Source organism: Zootoca vivipara, chromosome 7 (assembly GCF_965207765.1).
Source record: "Zootoca vivipara chromosome 7, rZooViv2.hap1.1, whole genome shotgun sequence".
Taxonomy (NCBI): domain Eukaryota; kingdom Metazoa; phylum Chordata; class Lepidosauria; order Squamata; family Lacertidae; genus Zootoca; species Zootoca vivipara.
The window spans coordinates 61,985,453-62,010,191 of record NC_142590.1 but is presented as its reverse complement, the minus strand read 5'-3'; the positions used below and the strand labels follow the sequence as shown (position 1 = coordinate 62,010,191).

The window sequence follows — 24,739 nt, the reverse complement described above, 5'->3', positions numbered from 1 at the left end:
TCCCCTTGCTAACACTGGTATGTATCTTTCCCTTCCTGACCCTTGCAAAAACCCATGGTTTGTTGGTAAAACCCAACAGGTTACTCCCCCCCAACACCCACCATAGAGCGTGGGTTAAACCACAGAGCCTAGGACTTGCCAATCAGAAGGTCGGCGGTTCGAAACCCCGCGACGGGGTGAGCTCCCATTGTTTGGTCCCAGCTCCTGCGAACCTAGCAGTTTGAAAGCACGTCAAAGTGCAAGTAGATAAATAGGTACTGCTCCGGTGGGAAGATAAATGGCGTTTCTGTGCGCTGCTCTGGTTTGCCAGAAGCGGCTTAGTCATGCTGGCCACATGACCCAGAAGCTGTACGCTGGCTCCCTCGGCCTATAGAGCGAGATGAGCGCCACAACCCCAGAGTCGTCTGCGACTGGACCTAATGGTCAGGGGTCCCTTTACCTTTATCTTAAGCCTCTGATTACCAGGAATCTGGTTGGCCACTGTGAGAACTAGATGCTGGACCTGCTAGGTGTTTGATTACCTTTACCTTTAAAGATAGAGCGCACACTGGCTTCGATCATTATGTTGATAACCCCCAAGAAATAACAAGCAAAGCCTCAAACGTGGATGCAGAAGTTTAACACTGATTTTACCAGCGTCTCTTATGGGCAATAAAACCTTTTGTATAAGGTACGAGCACCACTTTCCCCAGCAGTGTTGAGGAGGAAACAAGTGGCCTACCTGGAAATTTATATACCAGCCATACATTACTAGTGTTTTGCACAGTTCTTTTTAAAAAAATTCAGAAGAAAATAAACTTTACTAGAAAACAACAGTGGGTGGAATTCAAAGTAGTGTTAAGGAGATCGCTCCCATCACTGCAAGCATTTCTGCTCCTCCCCTGCCCCACAAACTGTTATGGGGGTTCTCCTCACATCCCAGAGTCAATTTGGGGAGGGGGTGAAACTGAGATAAGCCCTTTTGCATTAGCAGGTGTCCTTGCACTGGCTGCTGCTAGCTCTGCTATCCCAATTGCAGATTTCCCTTCCTCATTATTCCATGATTTTGTGTCTTTTGCTTTTTTCCAAGTAGTTATCTACTTGCCAGTCAAAGTCTTGGAGAGAAAGTTGCTTTGGGATGTTGAGCGGAGTTAAGTCATATTCCTGAAGGAGACTTTGGGAAGCCTGTTCATCGACAGGCTGGAATGTTACATCTGCTGGAGAGGCGAACGGATCATATGTATCAATCCGAACAGCATGCGATGTTGAGGGTGCGTGGTTCTCCAAGGCCACATTCCCCATACATTCACTGCCTACAGAGGAACAAAGCATTCCTTCTGCATCTGCATCCCTTTCAAACCAGGACAGTGTATTTGTGTGTTTCAATGTCACAGTTGCCTGGCATTTTTGACACTGATTGACACCACTGCCCTTCAGCTGATGTTTGGAGGATGTCGTAGATTCAGCCGTTATTGCTCTCTGGCTCTCAAAGTTTTCTTGTTTTGCTGTTATGTCTTTTTGCTCCTCCTCAACACAGTCAGATTGAGAGCAAGGCACAGCTTTCTCCATGGGCTCTGGGCAGCTTTGCTGGGAAACCTCTGCATCACAGCCATTTTCACTCTCACTGCTACATATTTCTGGGGCGTCAAACCAAACCCCTCTGGGTACATGGTGAGAGATACTCAGTTTCAGCTGTTTTGAGGGCCTTTCCCACTTACTGTTTCCTTGCTGCATGAATATTTTCACTGATTCGGGGACTTTGGACTCCAGTGGTGTGCAGTTTTTAGCTGTCAAGTATTGTTGGAAATACACCTGGCATTCTTCTTTCTTTACCACCGGGATTATAGAGCAGGGCTTTAGCCAAGCTACAAATTCCAGCAACTCTTGGAAAGATGAATGGTCTGAGTAGGGAACAACGTGGATGTCAGGGTGCTGGAACTTCAGCGGCCGGCTGGTAGGGAGAACAGCTATGGTCGGATGGCTCTGGTTCCAGTAATTCATATTTGCTTGGCGGATTTCTGAAAAATCCACAGCATGAATCCTACCCGTTCCTTCCTCAGAGGTGAACACATCCTCCATCTCCAGCAGTTTCATAAGTTCCAGTTTCTGGGGACTTACCACAATCCAGGTGCCAAATTCCTTGGCCAGTTCCACCAATAGCGACTCTTTCCCTAAACTATAAGTACCTAGAAGAGGACAAAGAACTGTAAGCATTTCAAAGGCCAGACGGCATGAGGCACAGTGAAGTTTATTCAGCAGCTAATAGTACCTTAATCTCAGGGCTTCTGATACAGCAGCAGCTTAGCAGTTACTCTGGAATTCAAGGCTGCGTATACACTATATCTTTAAAGCACATTTTGAACACAGTCTTTTCCTCAATAATTCTAGGCACTATTGTTTACCGCTCAGAGAATAATCATTCCCAGCAACCCTTAAACTACAGTGCCCAGAATTCTTTGTGGGGATGTATGTGGTTTAAAGGTATAGTGCGTACATTTTCCAAGTAATTCTACCCTGCCCCCAAGTGAGTGCCCGCCCCAGTGGTTAATGATTCTTGCACTGCTAAACCCAGCTATGACTTTATCATCCAGATTTTATGGATTCACAACCTTCAGAGTACTTCATTGTACAGGATCTATTTTCACATATGAATTTGGGGGAGATGTGCTTGTAAACCTCACTCAAAAATGGTAAGATTTCTTTAATGTCCTAAGATTAAGGATTGCCCAACTGTGGCCCAAGGCCCACCAGCAGTCCACAAATCCAGGTAGTGTGTGGTATGTCTGTAAAAAAATACAAAATCATACAGCATTTAGCCTAGCAAACTGCAATTGCTACAACAGGCAGAAAAATCTTTAATTGGTTCATAAAGACCCTCAGCAAATTTCAAGTGGTCTGTGGGGGAGAAAGTTTGGGAACCGCTACATGAGGTTCATACTTGTGTTCCTTTCTGGACAGCCACTGAAAATTCCAGTGTGTTAGCCACACTGTACTTCTATTTTCCATTCAGCAGTTTTGAAACTGTGCCTTAACCAACATAAGGATGGAGAAACTGTTGTTGGACTCTAGCTCCCATCAGCCCCAGCTAGCATGGCCAAAGATCAGGATTGTAGTTAAGCAACCCCTGGAATGCCTTGAGTTCCTCACCCAATTTAAGAAACGTCTTCCAAAACTATTAGGACTGCTTACCAATCTTAACCTGGTGATGGGGGTGGGCTCTGATCACCTCTTTGATCTGTTCAGTGGCCTTTTGCCGGGATGGTATGACAATATCGGGGTGGCAGTTGGTATTGTCCAGGTAGAGGCTGCTGATAAGCTTTGAGTTCTTCAGAGCTGGTTCCTGTTGCATGCTGGGAGTGTAGCGGAAATCACCTGGTGAGACACAGATGTCACATACCCGTCAGGGGAAAGCCACTTGAAGGGTTAAAATGGAAATTATGGTTAAAGTTCCAAAGAACTAAGCTAAGGATAAAGCCAGCTCTTCTTTGGTTACTGTGGAAGAAGTTGCTGCAGCAGAGTTTATTATTAACTGTTTCTATACAAATTTCAAGTCTAAAATTATTGCTTTGTTCCTCCTTGTGACACAACCAGAGTGTAAACCCAGCCAGATGGGTGGGGTATAAAAAATAAAATAATAGTAATTATTAATTATTATTAACCATGTGTGGCTAGTAGGCCTGGGCGATATATTGCCCAGGGCCGGTATGAGGAGCAGACCGTGGTGTTGGTTTCACTCAGCGGTATATCGCTGGTGAAACCGCCACAACTCCTGAGTCTCTCTGGTAACAGCGTCTGTTGGACGGAGTCAAGAGTTCCTTCCTCCAGTGGGCACTGCTAGCAGAGGGACTCAGGAGCAGCAGTGGTTTCACCAGCAATACATCACTGGTGAAACCGCCATCCCACTCTGCCCTCATATGACAGAGGGGGAGAAACAAGGGGGCACGTTGGAAAATAATGGGAGAGGAGGAGCAGGCAGAGCCGGAGCAGCAGCTGGCTGACACATTGTCACTAGAAAGAATTCCGGACCCTCCATCTCCCAGAACCTGGCAGGCATTGAAAGTAGAAGAGCAAAGAGCTTGAAGACGGAGGGCACTTAGCAACACCTGTAGAGGAGGTGATGATGATGAATGAGGAAGTGGGAGAGATGGGGGGGGGGTGGAGATTCACTCGGAACAACCCCATTATCCAAGAGGCTGGGTTCTATAGCCTCTCTCTGTAAAGTTTGAAACAAAAAGGACTGTAAAAAACTTTCTCCCTCATTGCTTCTGAACTGTGACCTCCCGCAAACCACTGTTGTAAATCTACACTGTCTTGCTCTTCCTCTTCCCTGGAAGGGTCAAGATGGGGAGGCTGTCTCCACCAGTCCTCCTCCTCTGCCCAGCCCCTGACTTCTCAACAGACTAACATGGCCCAGGATATGGAAGGCACATGAGGCCAGTGCCTTGCTGAAACTAAGCAGGTCTGGTTACTACCTAGCTGGAAACCATGTGTATCTTGTCTTGGTTCCATGTTCCATGACACAAGGCAAGTGTGTGTGTGTATTTCATATATATAAGCAAGTAATTTTAAAAATAACTTCTGGAAATAGGTACGGTGTTTGTGCTGAGAGACAAATTAAGAGGTAGCAGAGAGGAAAATGTTAGATGTCTCTCATCAACATACCTGTGTAGAGGATAACACCAAAGTAACCTTCAAAAAGGAACATGACAGATCCAGGACAGTGGTTAGCATCTATCAGGGTCACAGTCACGGTCTCCCTCTGCATCTCATCTAAGGCCAGGACATGGCTATCTCCAACTTCCAGAGGGCGGATCCATTTTTCAGCCACCTAAAAACAGGATGAAGGCACGGCAGAGTCAACTGTAGGCCTCCCCTAAGTTAAAGTGGTGGAAGATCGCACATGTGTGTGTAAAGATCTACCTTCAGTCTAAGATGCAGAATTCGACCAGTAACCGGAGAGCAATAAATAGGTCGGTTCCAGGTGCTGGAAAGCCCTGCTGTGTGGTCACTGTGCATGTGAGAAAGAAAGAACAAACGAGCCCTCCCAGCTTTTCTGATATTCCAAAAATCCACCGCAATGGGTGTGCCTGCGATGAGAGTTCCGTTCATCAGTCCAGCTCCTGTAAAAGAAAGAGGGGAATTCTGAATACCAAAAACAAACAACCACCGCAGAAAAGTCAAGGGTGGATGGGAGCATCAATAAAACTACTAATGGCCATAGAACTGGATCAACAAAAAATAAAAACTGAGGTACATGTTTTAACAAGAATATAAAAGGTAAAGGTAAAAGTAAAGGTAAAGGGACCCCTGACCATTAGGTCCAGTCGTGACCGACTCTGGGGTCGCGGCGCTCATCTCGCGTTATTGGCCGAGTGAGCCGGCGTATAGCTTCCAGGTCATGTGGCCAGCATGACAAAGCCGCTTCTGGCAAACCAGAGCAGCACACGGAAACGCCGTTTACCTTCCCGCTGTAGCGGTTCCTATTTATCTACTTGCACTTTTGACGTGCTTTTGAACTGCTAGGTTGGCAGGAGCTGGGACCAAGCAACGGGAGCTCACCCCGTCACAGGGATTCAAACCGCCGACCTTCTGATCAGCAAGCCCTAGGCTCTGTGGTTTAACCCACAGAATATAAAGATTCACAAATAAAGAGATAAAAAGAGAGTCAGGGGTTGGGATAGTGGTGCTTACAACCTGATCCTTAAATGTATTCAGAAGTCCTACTAAATTTTAGCAGCTGGCAATTACTTAATTTTCTAAATTAAGGGGAGGTTAGGGCGTAGTTTTATCACTGCCTCCTTCAAGCAGGCAGGGACTGCCCTCTCACAAGTAGGCATTCATCGACTGCTCCAGCCAGGTGTGCTCCCTCTGCTAGTTTTTATCAGCCACAAGGGGCTGCTTCACAAACCAAGCACCTTGTTCACATCCTCGAGCGTTACCAACTGAAACTCATCCAATGCAACAGGATGCAAATGAGTCACAAACAGCTACCTTTGGTAGCTACCACAACCTTCAGACCAGATTGTGAGAATGAGAAAGGTTGGGAAGAGGACTGGCAGATAAGATTATAAGAATATGAGCTCCATAGGATAGAACTTCGATACAAACTAGTATGACGGCCTAACAATTTGGATTAAGAAGCATCAGCAGGTAAGAGGAGGAAGCAGGATAGTTGCAAGGGGGAGTCTAAAACTACTGGAGTGATTGTACGAAGGGCACCTACGGTACTACCCTTTGGAACTCCCTGCCTATTGATACCAGGCAGGCACCTTCACTGTACTCTTTTCAGCGCCTGCTAAAAACATTTCTATTTATACAAGCCTACCCAGCTGCAAATAGATAAATTGGTACAGCTACAACCAGAATGTAAATGGCGTTTCCGTGCGCTGCTCTGGTTCGCCAGAAGTGGCTTTGTCATGCTGGCCACATGACCTGGAAGCTATACGCCGGCTCCCTCGGCCAATAACGCGAGATGAGCGCAGCAATCCCAGAGTCAATCACAACGGGACCTAATGGTCAGGGGTCCCTTTACCTTTACCTACCCAGCTGCTAAGAAAGTTTTAATCTTTTTTTAGTCTCTTCTTGTAACTTTTCCAAAGTTTTAAATTATTGTTAATTTTATTGTTTTATTGTTGGGGTTTTTGTTTTTTACAATCAAGCAGTGCATACATTTTTATAAAATAATACACTTTTCGCATCCGGTCCCAGAAACGTTTGCACACTTCGCTCCGGAGCTTCCTCGGTCCTGTCTCCCACCCCAAAAACAAAAAATGTAGCGAGGAGTAAAGGGAGCTTACTGTGCTTTGTAGGCCTGTGGCAGCACACAGTGCAGGAAAAGGGAATGGGCGTCTCCCTCCCGTTGCTAAAATGCTTCGCAGCCAGCGGGTTGAATCGGATCGCCAGTACTGGAACCCTCGAGGGCTGCTTTCATTTTCGCTTGCAGGAAAGATCGCCAGTCTCCCCGCCGTTCGGATCTCCCTCTGCACCTTCGGTTCTTCCCGCCGAAGAAATCAAAACAACTCTCCCGCTCGCAAGGCGCCAAGGTATTCGTAGGAACACAGCGCTTCCGGCGAAACGGAAACAGGATTGCGCCACATGCTGGTGGAGACCGGCTTCCTCGGAAGCAAACGCCCCGGGTCCTACAGTTTGGGGAAGCGCGCAGGAGTAGATGCGCATTGCTCACCGAGTAGTTTGTTCAGCTACTCGGTGCGTAAAAGAAATCTGGCTGGGAATTCCGCTGACTGGAGGCGAACCCCCTTGCTTATTTGGGGGGACGGGTCCCCTTTGGGAGGGAAGGAAGGGAAGGAGGAAGCAGCTGCCTGTAAGGAACAACGGAGAAATGCAGAGTTTTAGTATAGCTGTGGCTATATACTATCCTTGATAGTAACAGCAGCAAAAGAGAATACTGTATGCTTCTTTCTTTGAGCGTTACTTTCCACGCGCCCAGAGTTTAGGCATCACTGTGCCGTTCCGCTCCCATTTATTTCCTAAAGCCTAGACCAACACATGCAGGCATATCGCAAGGGAGGAAGTCTTGCTCCCAGGACCAATTTCTTCTTCGCCTTGAGGACACTTCCAACACAGGAGCCTTTTTGTTTGACAAGCGTGAGAAGGCAGGAAGCCAGCGTTGTTTAAAGTGCAAGCGAGCTTTCCTCCGCTCGGCTTCGCGCTCGTTCCTGCCGACGCTTTAACCCGGCGCTCATGGAGGCTGAAACCCGGAAGGAGTCGGGAGAGAACCAGGAAGGCGCCGGTCCCTTTTGTTGGTCGGTGCGAGACTGAGCAGCCGAGGGCGGGCGAGACTCGCGCCAAGGTACGTGGGGAAACCGACCGACGACCCTGGCCTGAGCCGATATCCCGACTTCCGCCCCACCTGGCGGCTGCTTCCTTCCTTCCTTCTCTCCGGCAAAGCCCAGGGACTTGCAAGTTGACTGCGCTGGAACTTCTAGGCTTCCGAGCGCGGGGAAGGAAGGTCTCTAGCCCAGGGCACACTTTTCGCACAAAAAGGGTCCCAGGTCGAACCCCTGAAATCCCTAGGTAGAGCTGGGACAGACACTCTCCTGAAAGCCTGGGGAGCCACTGCAAATTATTGGGCGATTAAACTAGTAGGCATGTTTTGGCTGTATGGCATCTGCGGTACTTCTGAGTGCCAGTTGCTGGAGAACATTGTTTTGTTTCTTTATTGTTGCATACTGCATTTACACCCCAGCTTTCCTCCAAAGAGCTCATTCTCCATTTTTTATTTTTTATTACATTTTATTACATTACATTTTTATTACATTTTATTACATCTGAAGATATCGGGGAGGTTCACAAGATAAAACTGCAGGGCAAAAGCACAAATAAATAGAACAAAAATGGAACATTAACTCCCCCCCAAAAAAACCCCCACATTTAATCTTTGCATCCCTACGAGGTAGGTTAGTCTGAGAGAGCGTGACTGGCCCAAGGTCACCCAGTGAGCTTCCTGGATGAGTAGGGACTTGAACCTGGATCTGCACAGTCCTGGTTTAGCATTCCCAATCCCAACTGGCTCACTTTTACTCCAACCCATCTTACTCACCCTCTAAGACTGATTCCCAGAATGTGAAAGGACATTTCATGGACTAGAACCTAGGAGGCCAGGGTTAAAAACCACTCTGTGAAGTCCCTGTGTGACTTTGTCTTGTTGAGAACATAAGAGACTGCCTTATACTGAGGCAGACAATTGGTCCATCTTTCTCAGTATCATCTACACACTGACTGGCAGCAGCTCTCCAGAGTTTCAAACAGAGTTCTCTACCAGGAGATGTCAGAGATTGAATCTGGGACCATCTGCATGTGCTCTACCACTGAGCCAGAGCCCTTCCCAATACTGGAGTAGGAGAGAGCTGTTGTCCTTATCTTCTGCCACCGTAACAAACAGGTTGCTGTACCAAGTTAGGCCTCTTGTTTGATCTGGCAGGTTCTTTCTATGTTCTTACTACAGATTTCTCCACAGTCTTTTCTCCCTAGGTGTTTAGAAGCCCATCAAAGATGCCATACTTAGGCTCAGAGGATACAGTGAAGGAGCTGAAGAGAGCACTGTCTAACCCTCATGTGCAAACTGACCGTCTCCGCTACAGGAATGTTATCCAGCGAGTGATCAGGTCTGTGGCCTGGACTGCCTGTGCAATGCACTTGGTATTTGGGCTCCCAAAATGCTGGGTGCTTTTAGTTGCTCAGATACTTATGAACTGAGTATCTTGTGACCCTAGTAAGGCTGTTGTTGTTGTTGCCTTGGGTAGTAGGCTCATGCTGACATACAATAAATCCAATTAAAACAACCAAATTCAGACTACTAATTAAATGGAAACAAAAGAATCGGTATATAATAATAATATTATAATAATTTATTATTTATACCCCGCCCATCTGGCTGGGTTTCCCCAGCCACTCTGGGCGGCTTCCAACTGAATATTAAAAACAGTGCAGCATCAAACATTCAAAACTTCCCTAAACAGTTGTCTTCTAAAAGTAAAATAGTTGCTTATTGCCTTGACATCTGCTGGGAGGGCGTTCCACAGGGTGGGTGCCACTACCAAGAAGGCCCTCTGTCTGGTTCCCTGTAACCTCACTTCTCGCAATGAGGGAACCGCCAGAAGGCCCTTGGTGCTGGATCTCAGTGCTGAATGATGGGGGTGGAGACGCTCCTTCAGTTATACAGGTAGTATTAAGCAGTATTTTAAATTATTCAAATAAATAAAAAATGCAACCCCAACACAGAAATTAACCTCACCCATACAAGCAAAAATAAATAAAACAGACAGGGAGTAAAACAGATTATATTAAAATAATGTTAAAAGGCCTGGAAGAAGAGGATGATCTCCACCTATACTGTAAGCCACCCAGAGTGGCTGGGAAAACAGCCAGATAGGTGGGGTGAGAAGTGACATTAATGTAGCTGCTTGAGGTCCCCAAAGCCATGGAGTGCTTTATAGGTTAAATCCAGCACTCTAAATCGGGCCCAGTACTGATGGTTACACATTAGATTTGCTAACACTTTTCCAAGATTTTGAATAAATAAATAAGATCACATGGAGGTGGTTTATTTCAGGAGTGGGGAACCTTCATCTCTCCAGGTGTTGCTGAACTACAAGCTCCCATCAGCCCCAGCAAGCATGACCATTGGCCTGGCATGATGGAAGTTGTGATCCAGCAACACCTGGAAGTTTCCCCACACCTGTTGTGTATCAATAGTTAGTATAATAGCATGGGCATGGCCGGGTAGGGAGGGGCAGCTGTTTGTCCCCGTCTCCCCATCAATAAAAATCACTAAAAATACATAGCTAACTGAGGTTCTGCCCCCTCCTAACAAAAGGCCTGCCCTCCCTAACATAAATCTTGGCTACAGCCATGTCTAGTGAAAGGAGAGCCATGCAACTTGTGAAGTCACAGCAGTCTTCGCCAACTGGGTGCCCTCCAGCTCCCACTAGCCCTAGCCAGCTGTTGTAATCGAGTACAGCAGGAAGGTGCCAGGTAGGGAAAGGCTGAGTTGTAGGCTTCAGGGCTCTGTACTGCACTGTGTCAAACCTGCTGGAGAGCTTGGCTTTTATAGAAAAGAGATTCCTGCCTATCACAGTTGTAGACTTAAATAGATAAAATAGAAGTATCTGTGATTGCTTGGAAACAAAACAGAAACCTGATCAGAGGGTGAAGACCTTGTACAAGATAGCACAACTTCCTTTCTCTGTTTGTCTTCTAGTTTCCTCTTCTTATCACTCTGTCATGGACAAAGTTATATTGTCCATGCTCTAAAAAACAAATAAAAATTCTGCATGTATGTGAAAGTTCATGTGAAATATCACTGAATGCAATGATGTTGATGATTTATTTATTGAATTTATAAACCTCCCTATACCCAGAGGTCTCAGGGTGGTTCACAGAATAAAATCTAAATCTAAAACCACAAAATACATAATCAAAATAAAAACAGCAACCCAATACCCCCCCCAATAACTCCACATTTTAAAAGGGCATAGGATGTCAATCAAATCAACCAAAGGCCTGGTTAAAAAGGAACGTTTTTGCCTGGCGTCTAAATGTGTATAATGAAAGCGCCAGGTGAACTTCCCTGGGGAGAGCATTCCACAGATGGGGAGCCACTGCAGAGAAGGCCCGTTCTCATGTTGCCACCCTCCAGACCTCTCGAGGAGGAGGCAAACAAAGAAGGGCCCCAGAAGATTATCTCAGGATCTGGGTAGGTTCATATAGAAAGAGGTGATCCTTGAGGTATTGCGGTTCTGAGCTGTTTAAGGCTTTATAGGTCGAAACCAGCACTTTGAATTGGGCCTGGAAACTAATTGGTAGCCAGTGCAGTTGGACCAGGATTGGTGTAATATGCTCAAACCGTTTTGCTCCAGTGAGCAACCTGGCCACTGAATTCTGCACTATCTGAAGTTTCCAAACTGTCTTCAGAGGCAGCCCTACGTATAACGTGTTGCAGTAATCTAACCTTGAGGTTACTATACGTTATATTTGCATATACTTCTTATTTTGCATAATTCTACTTCTCCTGTTCTTAAAAAGAGACTGAGATACGCACAGCCCTGAAACTCGCCCCAAATACAGGAGATTATGTTTCGGTCCCTTTCTGACTTTTAAGATTTTATTATACTCTTTCAAACAGCACACTGCCAATTTCCTCAATTTGCAGAAACTGTCCTTTAATGGGCACAACCCTAGGCTGCAAATCCTAATCACATTTACCTGGGAGTAAGCCACATTGAATTCAATAGGATTTATTTTTGAATAGATATGCTTAAGATTGCACTATTAGCTTGGTTTTGTGATGCAGAGATCAAGACACGGATTGCAAATTGATTTACCGCATTAGGCCAAATGCAGGTAAATCTTTTCTCTCCTGGAATTTTACCTGCTAAACTTGCCACTCTCTTGCGATTAAGAACTGGTTACAGTTTATTTATTGTCTCTTGCCATTATTGTTATATCTTATTGTCTGTTGCCATTATTGTTATATCTTATGAGTTTAAAGTAGGCTGATACTTTATGTAAACCACTTAGAAACGCTAACAATTAAGTGGTATACAAATGTTTTAACTGATAATAAATACATAGATGCTATGCTTAAATACTTTATCTCTTACTTGCAGGCATATGACCCAAGGTGTAGATGTGTCCAGTGTGTTTATGGAGATGGTCAAAGCTAGTGCCACAGTGGATATTGTTCAGAAAAAGCTAGTGTACTTGTATATGTGCACATATGCTCCTTTGAAGCCCGATCTGGCTCTTTTAGCTATCAACACCCTTTGCAAAGACTGCTCAGACCCCAACCCCATGGTTAGGGGCCTCGCCTTGCGCAGCATGTGCAGCTTCAGGTAACAAAACTATTTGTAGAGTGGTGCTGCTTGTTTTGGCCTTTGCTACAGGCACTTATGGGGAACAGAACTTGTTTCATTCAGGAGAGGGAAACCTATTTCAACCCAAGGACCACATTCCCTTCTGGGAAACTTTCCTGGGGCCACATGCCCCCCACCAGAAGCAAACGTAGGCAGAGCAATGGTTGTTAATTTTACTTCTGTACGTAGCTTAGATTCAACACACACATTCCTCTTTCCTATATCCAGACAAGCAAGAAGTCTTGTCGGTGTTCAAGGGCACATTCCAGCCAGGCAAAAATACTTGAGGATGGTGCAAAGTAGGGCTGCTGAAGGGTGTGGCTGGGGAGAGTCCTTAGGTCCAGATACAGAGGCCTATGGGCCTGGGCTTCCCCTTCCCTGTGCCTTAATGACATGAGCCCCTAAGCATGACCAGTCTTAAGGGTTGGGCATAAGTATCGGCAGTGATTTATGAGCATAAATATGGTCCTCTCACTAGTTCTGGGGTGCAGATCCAATGCTGGATGAATGGAAAGGAGGTACATTTCTGCACTGCACTTTGTGTCGTCACGAGGGAGGGGTTCTGCTGCAACAGTTCACTGCTCTATTTGCCAGGGATTAGATGCCACTTTAATTACAAGGTGTTGTTGGGCTGGCCTAGCTAAATCAGCCTTGTGGAATTCTACCGCCAGCTCCATCTTATTAAGCAACAAGGGGCTTCAGGATTATAAATGCAATAAAGTGTGGAAAGACATGGAATTAACATGAGTAGTAGTACTTTGGGGTGACCTTTCCCCCCACTTGATTGAAGCCCTTTTAAAGTGATGTGTGCATAGAACAGAAGTCCATTTCCTTTTTTAATTATTTTTTTCTTTTCTTTTTTATTAACATATAAAACACATACATTTACATTTACACAAAACACATACACAACACATTTCCTTGTCTTATCTAACTATTGGAAGTCTGTTGCAAAGCAGCAGGGTCTGTTATTGTAATGAATGGCAGGTTGCGGAGTAACAAAATACACAAACAAGGATTTAGGAGGAGTCAGAACATAATGGCCCTTTAATAATCCTAGGATGCCCAGCATACAGGAGTATATCCAACAGCCAATCCTGAATGGTTTGCGAGACAAAGCCTCCTACGTAAGGAGAGTCGCTGTCCTCGGATGTGCAAAGATGCAGAAACTGCAAGGGGACTGTGAAGTGGGTAAATATGCATGCTTATTTTTCAGTCTATTTAATTTTCCCCAGACTCACACAAGAATAAAAACGGGAGCATGTCATTTTGGTGCTGTAATGCGGAAACCGCAGCATGAATGCTGTGGCATAGTTTCACTGAGCCCAAAGCCCTTGGAGCCGAGATACCACTTTAAGAACGAATTTGCCCTGCTGGTTGGAACTCTCCCTATTGCGAGTCACTTGGCAGCAGTACTTTGCAAGAAGCTGGCATGTTGTTGAGAGGGTTGAATTATTTTGTTACATGTGCATGCGCATAACACCACCGCTGCTTGCAAGAAGCACTCTCCTAGGCAGATGATTATTGCATTAGAGTTGGGGAAATTCTCTTAACTTCCATGCTTTTTACAGATGGCGCACTAGTTAATGAGCTATATAGTTTGCTTCGTGACCAGGATCCTATTGTAGTGGTGAATTGTTTGAGGGCGCTAGAGGAGATCCTGGCACACGAAGGAGGAGTTGTCATCAACAAACCCATTGCCCACCATCTTCTCAACAGGTAGGTTCTTCCCCTAGACTCCTATTTTTGCACGCCTAAATTGTAAAGTAATGTGGAAGTGCAGAATTAGTTTTCCAGCAGGTCTCTCAGACTCTGTCTTACAAGTCATCTTACTGATATGTAGCTTTAGGTCCAGTGGTGGGTAAAGTTGCAAATCTAGGAAATAATTGGCCGGCAAATTGTGGAAGCCAAGCAAAGATATTGCAGTTAGCAATTCTAATAGCCAATGTACTGATTTGGGTATCTTCTCTTGACAGGATGCCTGACCTAGACCAGTGGGGACAGAGTGAAGTGTTGACTTTCCTCTTGCGCTACAATCCCCGCTCTGAAGAAGAGCTCTTTGACATCCTTAACTTACTGGATGGATATCTCAAGAGTAGCAGCTCCAGCGTGGTGATGGCTGCCACAAAACTTTTCTTAGTGCTGGCCAGAGACTTTCCCCACGTGCAGGAAGATGTGCTGGTGAGAGTGAAGGGCCCGCTCCTGACTGCTTGCACCTCTGAGAGTCGGGAGCTCTGTTTCACTGCCTTGTGTCATGTGCGCCAGATCTTAGACAGCCTTCCCGGCCATTTCAGTAGCCACTACAAGAAGTTCTTCTGCTCATATTCAGAACCACATTATATCAAGTGCCAGAAAATGGAGGTTTTGTGCAAGCTGGTGAACGATGAAAATGTGCCACAGATACTGGAGGAACTAAGAGATTACTGCACTGACGTGTCAGCAGAGCTTGCACAAGGCGCAATCTTTGCCATTGGTAAGTGAGCTAGCAGGATTCCTCCATGCAAACAAATGTTCTCTAAGACTGGGTGACAGAAGGACATATGCTTTATTTGCCAACTCCTTAGAAACTGAGAAAAAGATTAAGACCCTCAGAGTAGAAATAAGTGAAACAATCTGTTCCATAGTAGTTTCATGGTTGAAGTCTGGAAGCCACGTAGTCGAAAATAACTTGCTGAGGTTTACCAGTGGTTTCAATGCCGCTGAAAAGACAAACATTTATTGCTTCTCTTGATAAAGTTCATCTGAGATTCTTCTGATAATACGTGGAATTGAATTCTCAACAGTATACAGGATAACATTACTCATGTTCAGTGAGAACTCAACAGCACAGCTCTGTGCATGTCTACTCAGAAGCAAGTCAGTGTTCAGTGGAGCTAGATTGAGGACTGCAGCTTTATTTAACTTTTTAGTTCTGATCTAAGTAGTTGGGAATTTTGGGGGATTAGACACAACATTCAAGTCAAGGCTCATCTTGTTGGAATTTGCCCCATTGCTAACAGCAGCATTTCTCTGGCCTGTAGGGGATGTGTTATTCTTCTGAATTTTTTTAATCCTTGGCAATAACTCAATTTAGTGGTATCGGATTTCTCTTTCTAAGTATTTATTATGCCCAGAAGTCACTCGCTGAGTCTTCTGCATTTCAGTTTTATTCAATCTTCTCCCCTTTTTTTGCTTTTCTGTTTACGGCCAGGCTACTCTGTCCCTTCTTGGCTGCAATAGAAACCCTGCCCAGAGAGCAACCAAACTTAACAGTGGTGGGCCACCAACAACCACAGTTCTGCCACTCATGCCTGGAAAGGGGGTGGGGGTAGGCAAACAATTTTCTTTACCAACTGAGCTGGTGCAGCGATCAGGCCTGACTTGGGCTTGTTGATGCCATTGTGTGAGAGACGCAGGGCCAGCTCAGAATACAGTGGACCCTGCACCCGCTCATTCTGCCCTGGCCCCAGAGACTAGCAGACCTGGCTAGAGGGACACCTCTGCCAATCAAACCCTCTCGCCCACACGTCCAGCAGAAAGGCGATTTGGATTGCAGTGTTAATCTATGAAAAAGAGCTCGTTCCCATTTCTTTGAGATTGTCTCTAACAACCTTCTTGTGCCTCTTTTATTGAATCGTTTTTTCTTGTTCCTTGCGCACTCTGATCTTGGAGCTGACTCACTTGTGCTTATGTTGTCATATTTCTGTATTAAGACAGGCATTTAGAAATGCCGGAACTTGTTGGTGATTCATAAAGTTAAGAAAATGCTTAGGACAACACCCCCCTTTACCTTTTTTGTCTCTGTCGCGGTCACCTTGACCTGTGCAGCACCCCCGGACGTCTTACGGTCTATGGATGCCTACACCCACGACCTTTGGTACACCACTGCCACCAACCAGTATTCTCACTGGTACCTAGTTACCATTGTAGACAAGGATATTGCTTTAATAAATAAGTTGCTTTATTAAAGGTACATATGCCAACCTAGCAGTTCGAAAGCACGTCAAAATGCAAGTAGATAAATAGGAACCGCTACAGCGGGAAGGTAAAGAGCGTTTCCATGTGCTGCTCTGGTTTGCCAGAAGCAGCTTTGTCATGCTGGCCACATGACCTGGAAGCTATACGCCGGCTCCCTCGGCCAATAATGCAAGATGAACGCGCAACCCCAGAGTCGGTCACGACTGGACCTAATGGTCAGGGGTTCGTTTACCCTTTACCTTTATGCGTTGTCAAATATTCTTATAACAGATGTTCCTATACCGGCCTATTACCCCTAAATAGATTGCCGGTCTATTACCTCTAAAATCACCTAATTAATTCTCACAAACCTCTATCCTGTCTAATAATAAACCAATTCCCAAACCAGCTCTAACTCCCCCTCTCAACTGTCAATTTCCAGCAACAACTCTCTCCCACTCCAACTCCAACTCCCTCAACTGCCCCCAGGGGTGGGTTTATATGCTCACTCTAAGCCCACCCCCTTGGGTTCTAACTGTCATACATTGTTAACCCTTTCTAACTCAGGCTTGACTCTATGATGATCATTACAGTCTCCTAGAAATCTTAGGTCCAGCCCCTCTAAAGAATATACTTCCAATATATCTACACACAAGTCTTATTTTTTAGAATCATCTCAACAGCAATCAATCAATAACCTTGGTAAACCTTGGTAAATTGACATTTGGGATATGTGAAATTATTCCATATGGTTCTACAAAAGAGTTTGGAACACATTAGATCACATTCATGATAGTAGTAGATCCATTCCAGGCAGGGAGATAGAGCTTCATTCAGTGCTAGTCTAGACATGTGCCACCGGCGGGGGTACTAATGGTACTAGTTTGGGCTACTGAGTCTGAATAGCCAGCTGCTTTGTTTGGGCACAGCAGTGTTCCAGGGACACTTCCCATCTTCCTGGCTGAGTGCTCAAGCACCAAACTGAAAACAAGGGCAGCTTGGGTTTGAGAAAACTAAATAATTTTGACTGAAGAAAGAAAGCTGCTTCTTGCTCCATCTCAGCTCTCATAGAGGGAATATGTCGCAATGGTGCTACTTGGATAAAAACTTAAGTTTAAGCTGCTTAACCAAAGCTTGGGTTGTTTTGTGGACTTTACAGGCAACATCGCAAGGACCTACACAGAGCAGTGTGTGAGGATCCTAACGGAACTCCTTGAACTGAAGCAGGAGCATATAACTTCAGGTAACTATCTCCACCCTTCTGATTGAGATTTGGTTTCCGCCTTACCATTCGGTGGTCTACAGAACACAACTGTGCTATCTCCATTGCAGTTTCCACCACTGTACCATTCCTTATTTGTGCCTCTTTCATGTGATCATTCTTTACTTTGCTTCAAATTATCACGTGCTTACACCAGTGGTTGTAGATTTGTAAAGATATTATTTTTCTGGCTACAATGTTTGTAAATGTTAAAAATGTTATATATATACAGTATATGAGAATGAATAGAAAAGTTTACAGCAGGTGTTTAAAAGTTGGAGCAGATGGTGCCTGCTGTATCTCTGCCACAAGACTGATGATACTAAAAGCTTGGTTTCTTGCTGTCAAATGCGCCTTGCCAACTCAAGGAACTTAGGCTCCCATTAAATGTCAAATAGATCAACAACTATATGACTTTCTGTAGACATCTGAAGGCAGCCCTGTAACAGGAAGTTTTTTTTATGTCTTTTTATGTTCTGATGGAAGCCGCCCAGCGTGACTGGGTCAACCCAGTCAGATGGGTGGGGTACAAGTAATAAACTGTTGTTGTTATCTTAGTGTGTATTAATCTTGCTTGCTATGGTTTTGTGTTTGACTGTTTTATTCTGGCTTTTAATGCTGCCTGTTTTTTAAGTATTGAAATTGTTACTATTGCGAACTGCCTTGGAGGCCTCTGTTTGGGCCAAAAGCTCATATAAATTGTTCTCATAAATATTTTTCCCCACATTGTAGCTGTAGTTCAGGTGTTCCGGGACCTGGTGTGGTTGTGTCCGCAGTGTATAGAGAATGTGTCCCAGGCTTTGGGTGGCTGTGAGGAGACCATCCAGGACAGTGAGGTAAGGGGGGGGGGGAGTGTGTCTTTTTGTGAGTGGCAGGGAATGGTACTGATGGAATGACTCAGTCAAGGGCCTATTAGAGTCTTACATGAGCGTTGTGAAATGCAACTTGGAATCTAGAATTGTGCATGAAAATCCTTTAAGATTATGCTTTCGAGAAACCGAAGTTCTAATTTTCAAAACATTCTGGGATCGTATCAGCCTGCCCTCTGTCTTGTAGGAGGTCTGCACTATCTCTTCCTTGTTAGGTGAAGTGTGTATATGTAGTCTGTTTGCAAAAACAAACAAACCTATGGCACCTCAACTTGTATTGTGCTCCAGAAATGTAAGCTGAGCTCCACCTGTCTTTTACAGGAATATTTCCATGTATCGCCTCTGCTTTTCCAATTCGATCAAGGTGCAATCCTGATCGCACCATTCTAGAGTTATGGGCCAAAAGGGTATCCTTCCATCTTTTGTTAAGTGAGAAATCAGGGAAGAAAACCTTTAGCATTTGGCTAACTCAGAAGCTGTTGGCGCAGCTAGGCGTGCAGGAGCAGGCAGGCAAGACAAAAGGCTTTATTGATTCAGTAGTGTGTCAACTTAAACTGGGTGACCATAGGACAGAGCTGCAATTTGCAATGTGGATGCACTTTCAGAATCTTCAAATCAAAAAGGCTGCAGTATATGGGATTTGAATTACCAGGTGAGGCAGCCTCTGAAGCCACGTCACTCTGCAGAGATCTGCTAAGCCCACCACTCTCCGCGACAGTCTGTGGACATTTATGCCACTAGCTCTTAGTGGTATAAGTAAGGGGTTCTAAGTGAGATAGTGTGGCCCTGTCTGTGAAGTATTCTGGTTTTTTTTCAGGGAAAGCAAGCACTGATCTGGCTGCTGGGGGTACATGGAGAGAGAGTCCCCAGTGCCCCCTATATTTTGGAGGATTTTGTAGAGAATGTGAAATCAGAGACCTTCTCGGTTGTGAAGCTGGAACTGCTAACAGCTCTGGTGCGGCTTTTCATAGGACGTCCAGCTGAGTGTCAGGACATGTTGGGTCGATTGCTCTATTACTGCATAGGTAAGTACAAGCCTTCCAAGATGTCTGCTGTATTATGAAATAGAAGATAGCAAGAACTCAGGCCAGAAGAAAAATGGATTTCAAATATACCTTCACAAGGTTTTATTTGTGTAACGAAGAGTTCAAATAGGAATCAATCCCAGTATAGTAGGCAAATAAAAATAAATTCCAGTAAAAATCAGGACAAGGCCCTGTTTCGACAATTCTTCGTCAGCAAAGATTCACAGGTCAGAGTGTACCAAGTGTACACAGGCGAATCTGACCTGTGAATCTTTGCTGACGAAGAATTGTCGAAACAGGGCCTTGTCCTGATTTTTACTGGAATTTATTTTTATTTGCCTACTATACTGGGATTGATTCCTATTTGAACTCTTCATTACACAAATAAAACCTTGTGAAGGTATATTTGAAATCCATTTTTCTTCCGGCCTGAGTTCTTGCCATTTACTGTTTATTTCTGGACTTTACCAAGAACTCCAATTTCTACTGTATTATGAAATAGGCCAGTGCATCTCTCGTGAGGATGAGATGTATGGAGAATTGTCTGACAAACTGCAGTTCTTTAGAAATGCATAGATTTCAATGTTAGACTGGTGTACGTTGAATCATTTCTTTCCTTGCTTCCCTTACTGCCAGTATCATATACCCAGAGGTGGTAAGGGGAATCGCACACTGTATAGAGTCAGAGGTCTGTGCAGCCCTTTGGCATGGAATCGCTAGGGGCTGTGATGAATAAAAATTCTGCGTCGTGGTGAACAATAAAAATAAAACAGCACATCTTTATTTCATCCAGAGGAGGAGAGGGACATGACAGTTCGGGATCGTGCGCTCTTCTACTATCGTCTTTTGCAAGCTGGCATGGAGGAAGCAAAAGGGATCCTTTGCTGCCCTACATCTGATCACTCTCTGAGGTTCTTGGAAGGGCAGACTGAAGGCTCTGTGAATGTGTGGGCCTCTGACTTTAACTCACTGGTGCCTATATATGGCAAAGAGCAATGGGCAACCATGACAGCCAGCCAGGTTACTGGCCTTCCCCATGCAGATTCCCCCTCTGAAGATCCCACAACGGTGGATGAAGGTAATGGATTCACTTGGCTGTTTCTCTGAGCTTTATTCACTCTGTTTCCCTGAATGAAAACCAGACCCTCCGTTGAAAGATGCTGCTTTAGGCATCTCGCACTGCTTGCTTGATGCTTTTCTTTTGCCCTGCTCAGTAGGGACTGTGAAGTGTCTTGCAGTTCTTCTGTTCATGCTGGACGTAAAGCAGGCATCCCCAAACTTCGGCCCTCCAGATGTTTTGGACTACAATCCCCATCATCCCTGACCACTGGTCCTGTTAGCTAGGGATCATGGGAGTTGTAGGCCAAAACATCTGGAGGGCCGCAGTTTGGGGATGCCTGACGTAAAGTGATCTGTGTTGCATAACTATGGCTTTTGTTTCCTCTTTTTTTCAGAGCCCCTGAAAACGGAAAAGGACGAGGAGGTTCCTTCTGTTGACACCAGTTCGAGCAGCCTGATTCTCAGACCAAGCATGTGCATGACTGCCGAGCAGTTTGAGAGGACGTGGCTAAACCTGGGTTTGGGCTGCCAGCAAGCTGTTCCCTGGCAGGAAACTGTGCAGCCAGACACTGTACAGGCTGCACTTCAGGTTGTCCATATCCAGACTATTGCTATGAGCAAGGCTGGTTCACCGCTGTGGAAGGCCTACCTTGTTGCCCAGGATGATACAGGCTGCCTTTTCCTGACAGAGCTGCTGCTTGAAGTGGGGGCTGCAGAGATGCAAATGTTGGTGAAGCAGAGTGAAAACAAGCCAGAGGCACTGCAGGCGTTCATCTCAGTCTTGAAGACTGTGTTGGGAACAGTGGCCGGATTGACATCCTGATTCTTTCGAACCACTGATATGGGTCACGAATAGGATGAGACTTAAGTCTGTTTGCAGATGGCATTCTTCAAATTAGGCTGCAGCTCTTATGAACTGTTTGTACAGGAGTGGAACACTTCCATCGCAGGCTGAGCGAGATCCAGATGCCCCATCCCACTCCCTTATCTTGGAATATTTTGGTGGGAGCTGCTGCTTGGCTTGACACCAGAGATGAACAAGCAAGGGGGCGGGGAATGCTGCTTGGAATAATGCTGGTTTTATATGTGACTTTGGTTCCCGTAGTGGATTTGAGTGGTTTTTATTTTGAGAATCTTTTGTAAGCTGCTTTGAGTCCCTTTCGGAGTGGATTGGGCCTACTTTGGATAGTTTAAAGGGGTCAGCACATTCCCAAAAATGGGTTTGATGTATCAATCATCATTAAAGCGCCGAAGGATCCTCTTTTAAGACTTCCTTTTCTCCTCATTCCCCCATCAGCCTTTACTCCCATGAACTCTATTCACACATTAACGTTGCAGAGCCAGATGTTTTCCCAAAGGATTCAGAATTGATAGAAGGATGAGGAATATTTAATCGGAATGAAACGCGTACAGAAATGGTGCACTATGATAGGGGCGTGGTCACGGCCCTATGGTATTGATTGTAGAACCTTCCGCAAAGGTTATGCACATTTTTTAGCAGAAAGAATTGGTGGAACCATTTAAACGGGAAGCTTGAGTGGGAAAGAAATGGAGGGGGGGGCGGGAATCTTCAGACCAAATGTGAGGTACACACATTTTTGCACAAAAGTACAGCAGTCTAAATAGGAACATATATCTCTGGGACGGATGCCTGCAAACTTCATGGCTATGATTTGAGCACAGTTTACACAAGCCTATTAAAAAACATAAAAGGAAAAGACTAACCCACAAACGACTCTGGATAAAGCATTAAAATCTGATAATACAGTAGAACATTACTGACTACATGGGGGGGGGGGTTAAAACCTGGCCGTAGGTAATGCCAGGAAATACTGAACAACAAAAGTAATAAATGACTGATGAAAAATCTTTTCAGACATGGTGGTAAGATTTATTTGGGATCTTGAAAGCCTCCTCGGGCTGTACAATCATACGTACCTAGGAGTAAGCCCTGTTGAACTCATTGAGGCTTACAACAGTGTAGACATGTATGGGATTGCATTGTTGTGACACAGAACAATTTGTACTAAACAGAGTTCTGTATTTGTATTTGCACTCCAGACTTTACTCATTATAGATGAAAATTGATATATAAAATGAAACATAAACCTCTTGTTTAGTGTACTGTGCTAGTCTTTATCTGCTCTATATGCACATTTTGTTCCTCCATGTCTAACACACCTTTTGGTTTAGAAAGAACTCAGAGTTGGAAAGAGTATTTAGGGATATTCTTGTGATGAGTAACAAGTAACTAAAGAGTTAACTGTGTACTGTAGCACCTGACCACTGAGGAATATCATGTTACAGAATGTACCAGAAGTGTTTCTGTATGTTGCAGTTGGTTTCGTTTCTGCCTGGGAGACGGTCGCAAGATGTCTGCGCTCTCACCAGGTTGTTTGTTATTTTTCTCTCTAGAATAAACTTAAGTAGTTATTAAGAACACTTTGGACTCTGTGTGTTCTTAAGAGGCTTTTTATCCAACGGCTATACAAGCTTTCGCTGTGTGAGAAGACGAACTCTGCTGTGTGTGTGTTTTACTGCCAGCCCGGTTCTACGTAAGCAGAGAAGCTGAGAGGAAGCGCGCTGGGCGATAATCAGAGGCTCCTAATTGAGTCATAAACAACTCAACGGAGCCCTATACCCGTCACAGGTTATGGAAGATAACAGGTCATGGACTCACCTGTCACAAGTTCTGGGTGACAGGTTATGGGTCATAGAACCTAATCAATCACCAAAGCAATAAAAGGTGATTGCAGCTGTAAAAGCCTTGGAGAAAGCCGGTGTAAAGAGCTAGCTGGGAGAAACCTGTTGTTTTGCAGTCGGCAATCAATAGATGCACTCGCTAGCAGAAAGACCCTGTACCAGAAGGCTGGGATCCGCAGTCTACCCGGAGGAGCAACGTGAGCTATTCTGAGTGAGTACACAGACACGGAGCCCGGGGGTGGACAAGATGGCGGAGCAGCTACAGGAGTCATTTGTCGTGCCGTTCCAGAGGTTGAATGGCGACAACTATGCAGAGTGGAGAGAAAGGGCCAGAATGTGGTTGCTAGGAAAAGATTTGTGGACTTGTGTGTTAAATCCTCCAACCCCTGTCGCTGATAATTCAGCAGCTGAAGCACAGAGGTTTGCAGCAGAAACCAGGAAAGACAATAAGGCTCTATGTGCCATTGCCATGAGCTGCGATACTACGCAACTGCCCTATGTGCAAAATGCTGAGAATGCCAAGCAAGCCTGGGACAGTTTGGCGGATGAGGAACAGAGACGCCAGAAAGAATCGGCTGAGAAGGGGGGCCGTGGGCGCAAAGAAGCCAGTGGGGGTGCAGTAAAAAGCACTGAGGAATCCACTGTGAGTGCGTGCGCAACAAGGCTTTGTTTTCGGTGCCAGGAGCCGGGGCACGTAGCGAGATTCTGCCCAGCTCCGGAAGCAGCCAAGGTCACTCAGCCAGGTGCCAGGCAACCCAGCGGACGTGGTCGTGGGACCAGCCAGCAGCGCCAAGGCAGAGGACGTGGGAAAACTCCAGATAAGCCTGTCAGCCGTCTTTCTGCTGCCTTAGCAACGATTCGAAACAAAGGACAGGACAGTTTCGCTTTTATTATCGACTCAGGCAGCACCCATCATCTTGTACCTCCTTCAGGACAGATCCTGAACTGCAGGCCACTTGAAGATGAAAAGAGCCTGCATCTTGCTGATGGTTCTTCTGGAACAATTAAAAGCAAGGGTGTTTTTTATATGCAATGCTTAGACACTAACCTTGATGTTTATGTTGTACCAGGCATGGAAAATGGTCTTTTAAGTGTGTCTTGCTTATTGCGTGAGGGCTTTGAAATAAGTTTTGCTAATGGTGTTTGCAAAATTGCCAGAGATGGGGCTGAGCTGGTAAGTGTTACTGTTGGGTCTGATGGTCTGTTTGTCCTAGATGGGAGGGGGCAAGCAGGTGGAAGTTACACTGGTGATGCTCAGGCTAAAAGTGCCAATACCCCAAAGGGCACAGAGGGCGCTATCCATAAGGATTGTATTCATGCTTGGCACAGAAAATATTGTCACATGTCTTTTCCTTATGTGCAAAAAGCCCCTGATTTTGTCAAAGGTTGCAGGTTCAAGCCATGTCAAAAACACCTGCAATGCCGCGCATGTGCTAAAGCGAAGACGAAGAGATGCTCTTATCCTAGGTCTGAGAGGAAGAGCACAAAGCCATTTCAGTTAGTGCATTTGGATATTTCTGGGCCTATGTCAAC

The 24,739-nt window shown here is 45.3% G+C and overlaps 2 protein-coding genes across 3 annotated transcripts; one reads left to right on the top strand and one right to left on the bottom strand.

The window, feature by feature from the left end:
* Positions 1–781: 781 nt before the first annotated feature.
* On the bottom strand, positions 782–7,108 carry DCLRE1B (DNA cross-link repair 1B). Its single transcript, XM_035123344.3, has 5 exons — positions 6,777–7,108; positions 4,900–5,099; positions 4,642–4,807; positions 3,169–3,351; positions 782–2,165 (listed from the first exon to the last, which is right to left on the bottom strand). The coding sequence occupies exons 2-5, from the start codon at positions 5,086–5,088 to the stop codon at positions 1,033–1,035; spliced, it is 1,671 nt and encodes a 556-aa protein (XP_034979235.1). The 5' UTR covers positions 5,089–5,099; positions 6,777–7,108; the 3' UTR covers positions 782–1,032.
* A 426-nt stretch (positions 7,109–7,534) lies between these two features.
* Positions 7,535–22,617, top strand: AP4B1 (adaptor related protein complex 4 subunit beta 1). 2 transcript variants are annotated; one of them, XM_035123339.3, is made up of 11 exons: positions 7,535–7,789; positions 8,957–9,104; positions 12,108–12,332; positions 13,414–13,544; positions 13,925–14,072; positions 14,330–14,826; positions 17,449–17,532; positions 18,283–18,386; positions 19,237–19,444; positions 20,238–20,522; positions 20,899–22,617. In XM_035123339.3, the coding sequence occupies exons 2-11, from the start codon at positions 8,992–8,994 to the stop codon at positions 21,324–21,326; spliced, it is 2,223 nt and encodes a 740-aa protein (XP_034979230.1). In that variant the 5' UTR covers positions 7,535–7,789; positions 8,957–8,991; the 3' UTR covers positions 21,327–22,617. The 2 variants fall into 2 exon arrangements, with proteins under 2 accessions (XP_034979230.1, XP_034979231.1); XM_035123340.3 differs by having other exon boundaries at positions 7,612–7,789; positions 8,971–9,104.
* Positions 22,618–24,739: the final 2,122 nt, after the last annotated feature.

Coding starts and splice junctions, on each gene's coding strand:
- DCLRE1B (XM_035123344.3), bottom strand. CDS start 5,088: ATGAACGGAACTCTCATCGCAGGCACACCCATTGCGGTGGATTTTTGG. Junction 4,808..4,899: donor TTCTGCATCTTAGACTGAAG/GTAGATCTTTAC, acceptor TCCTGTTTTTAG/GTGGCTGAAAAATGGATCCG. Junction 2,166..3,168: donor CCATCACCAGGTTAAGATTG/GTAAGCAGTCCT, acceptor GTCCTCTTCTAG/GTACTTATAGTTTAGGGAAA.
- AP4B1 (XM_035123339.3), top strand. CDS start 8,992: ATGCCATACTTAGGCTCAGAGGATACAGTGAAGGAGCTGAAGAGAGCA. Junction 14,827..17,448: donor AGGCGCAATCTTTGCCATTG/GTAAGTGAGCTA, acceptor TGGACTTTACAG/GCAACATCGCAAGGACCTAC. Junction 20,523..20,898: donor TCCCACAACGGTGGATGAAG/GTAATGGATTCA, acceptor TCTTTTTTTCAG/AGCCCCTGAAAACGGAAAAG.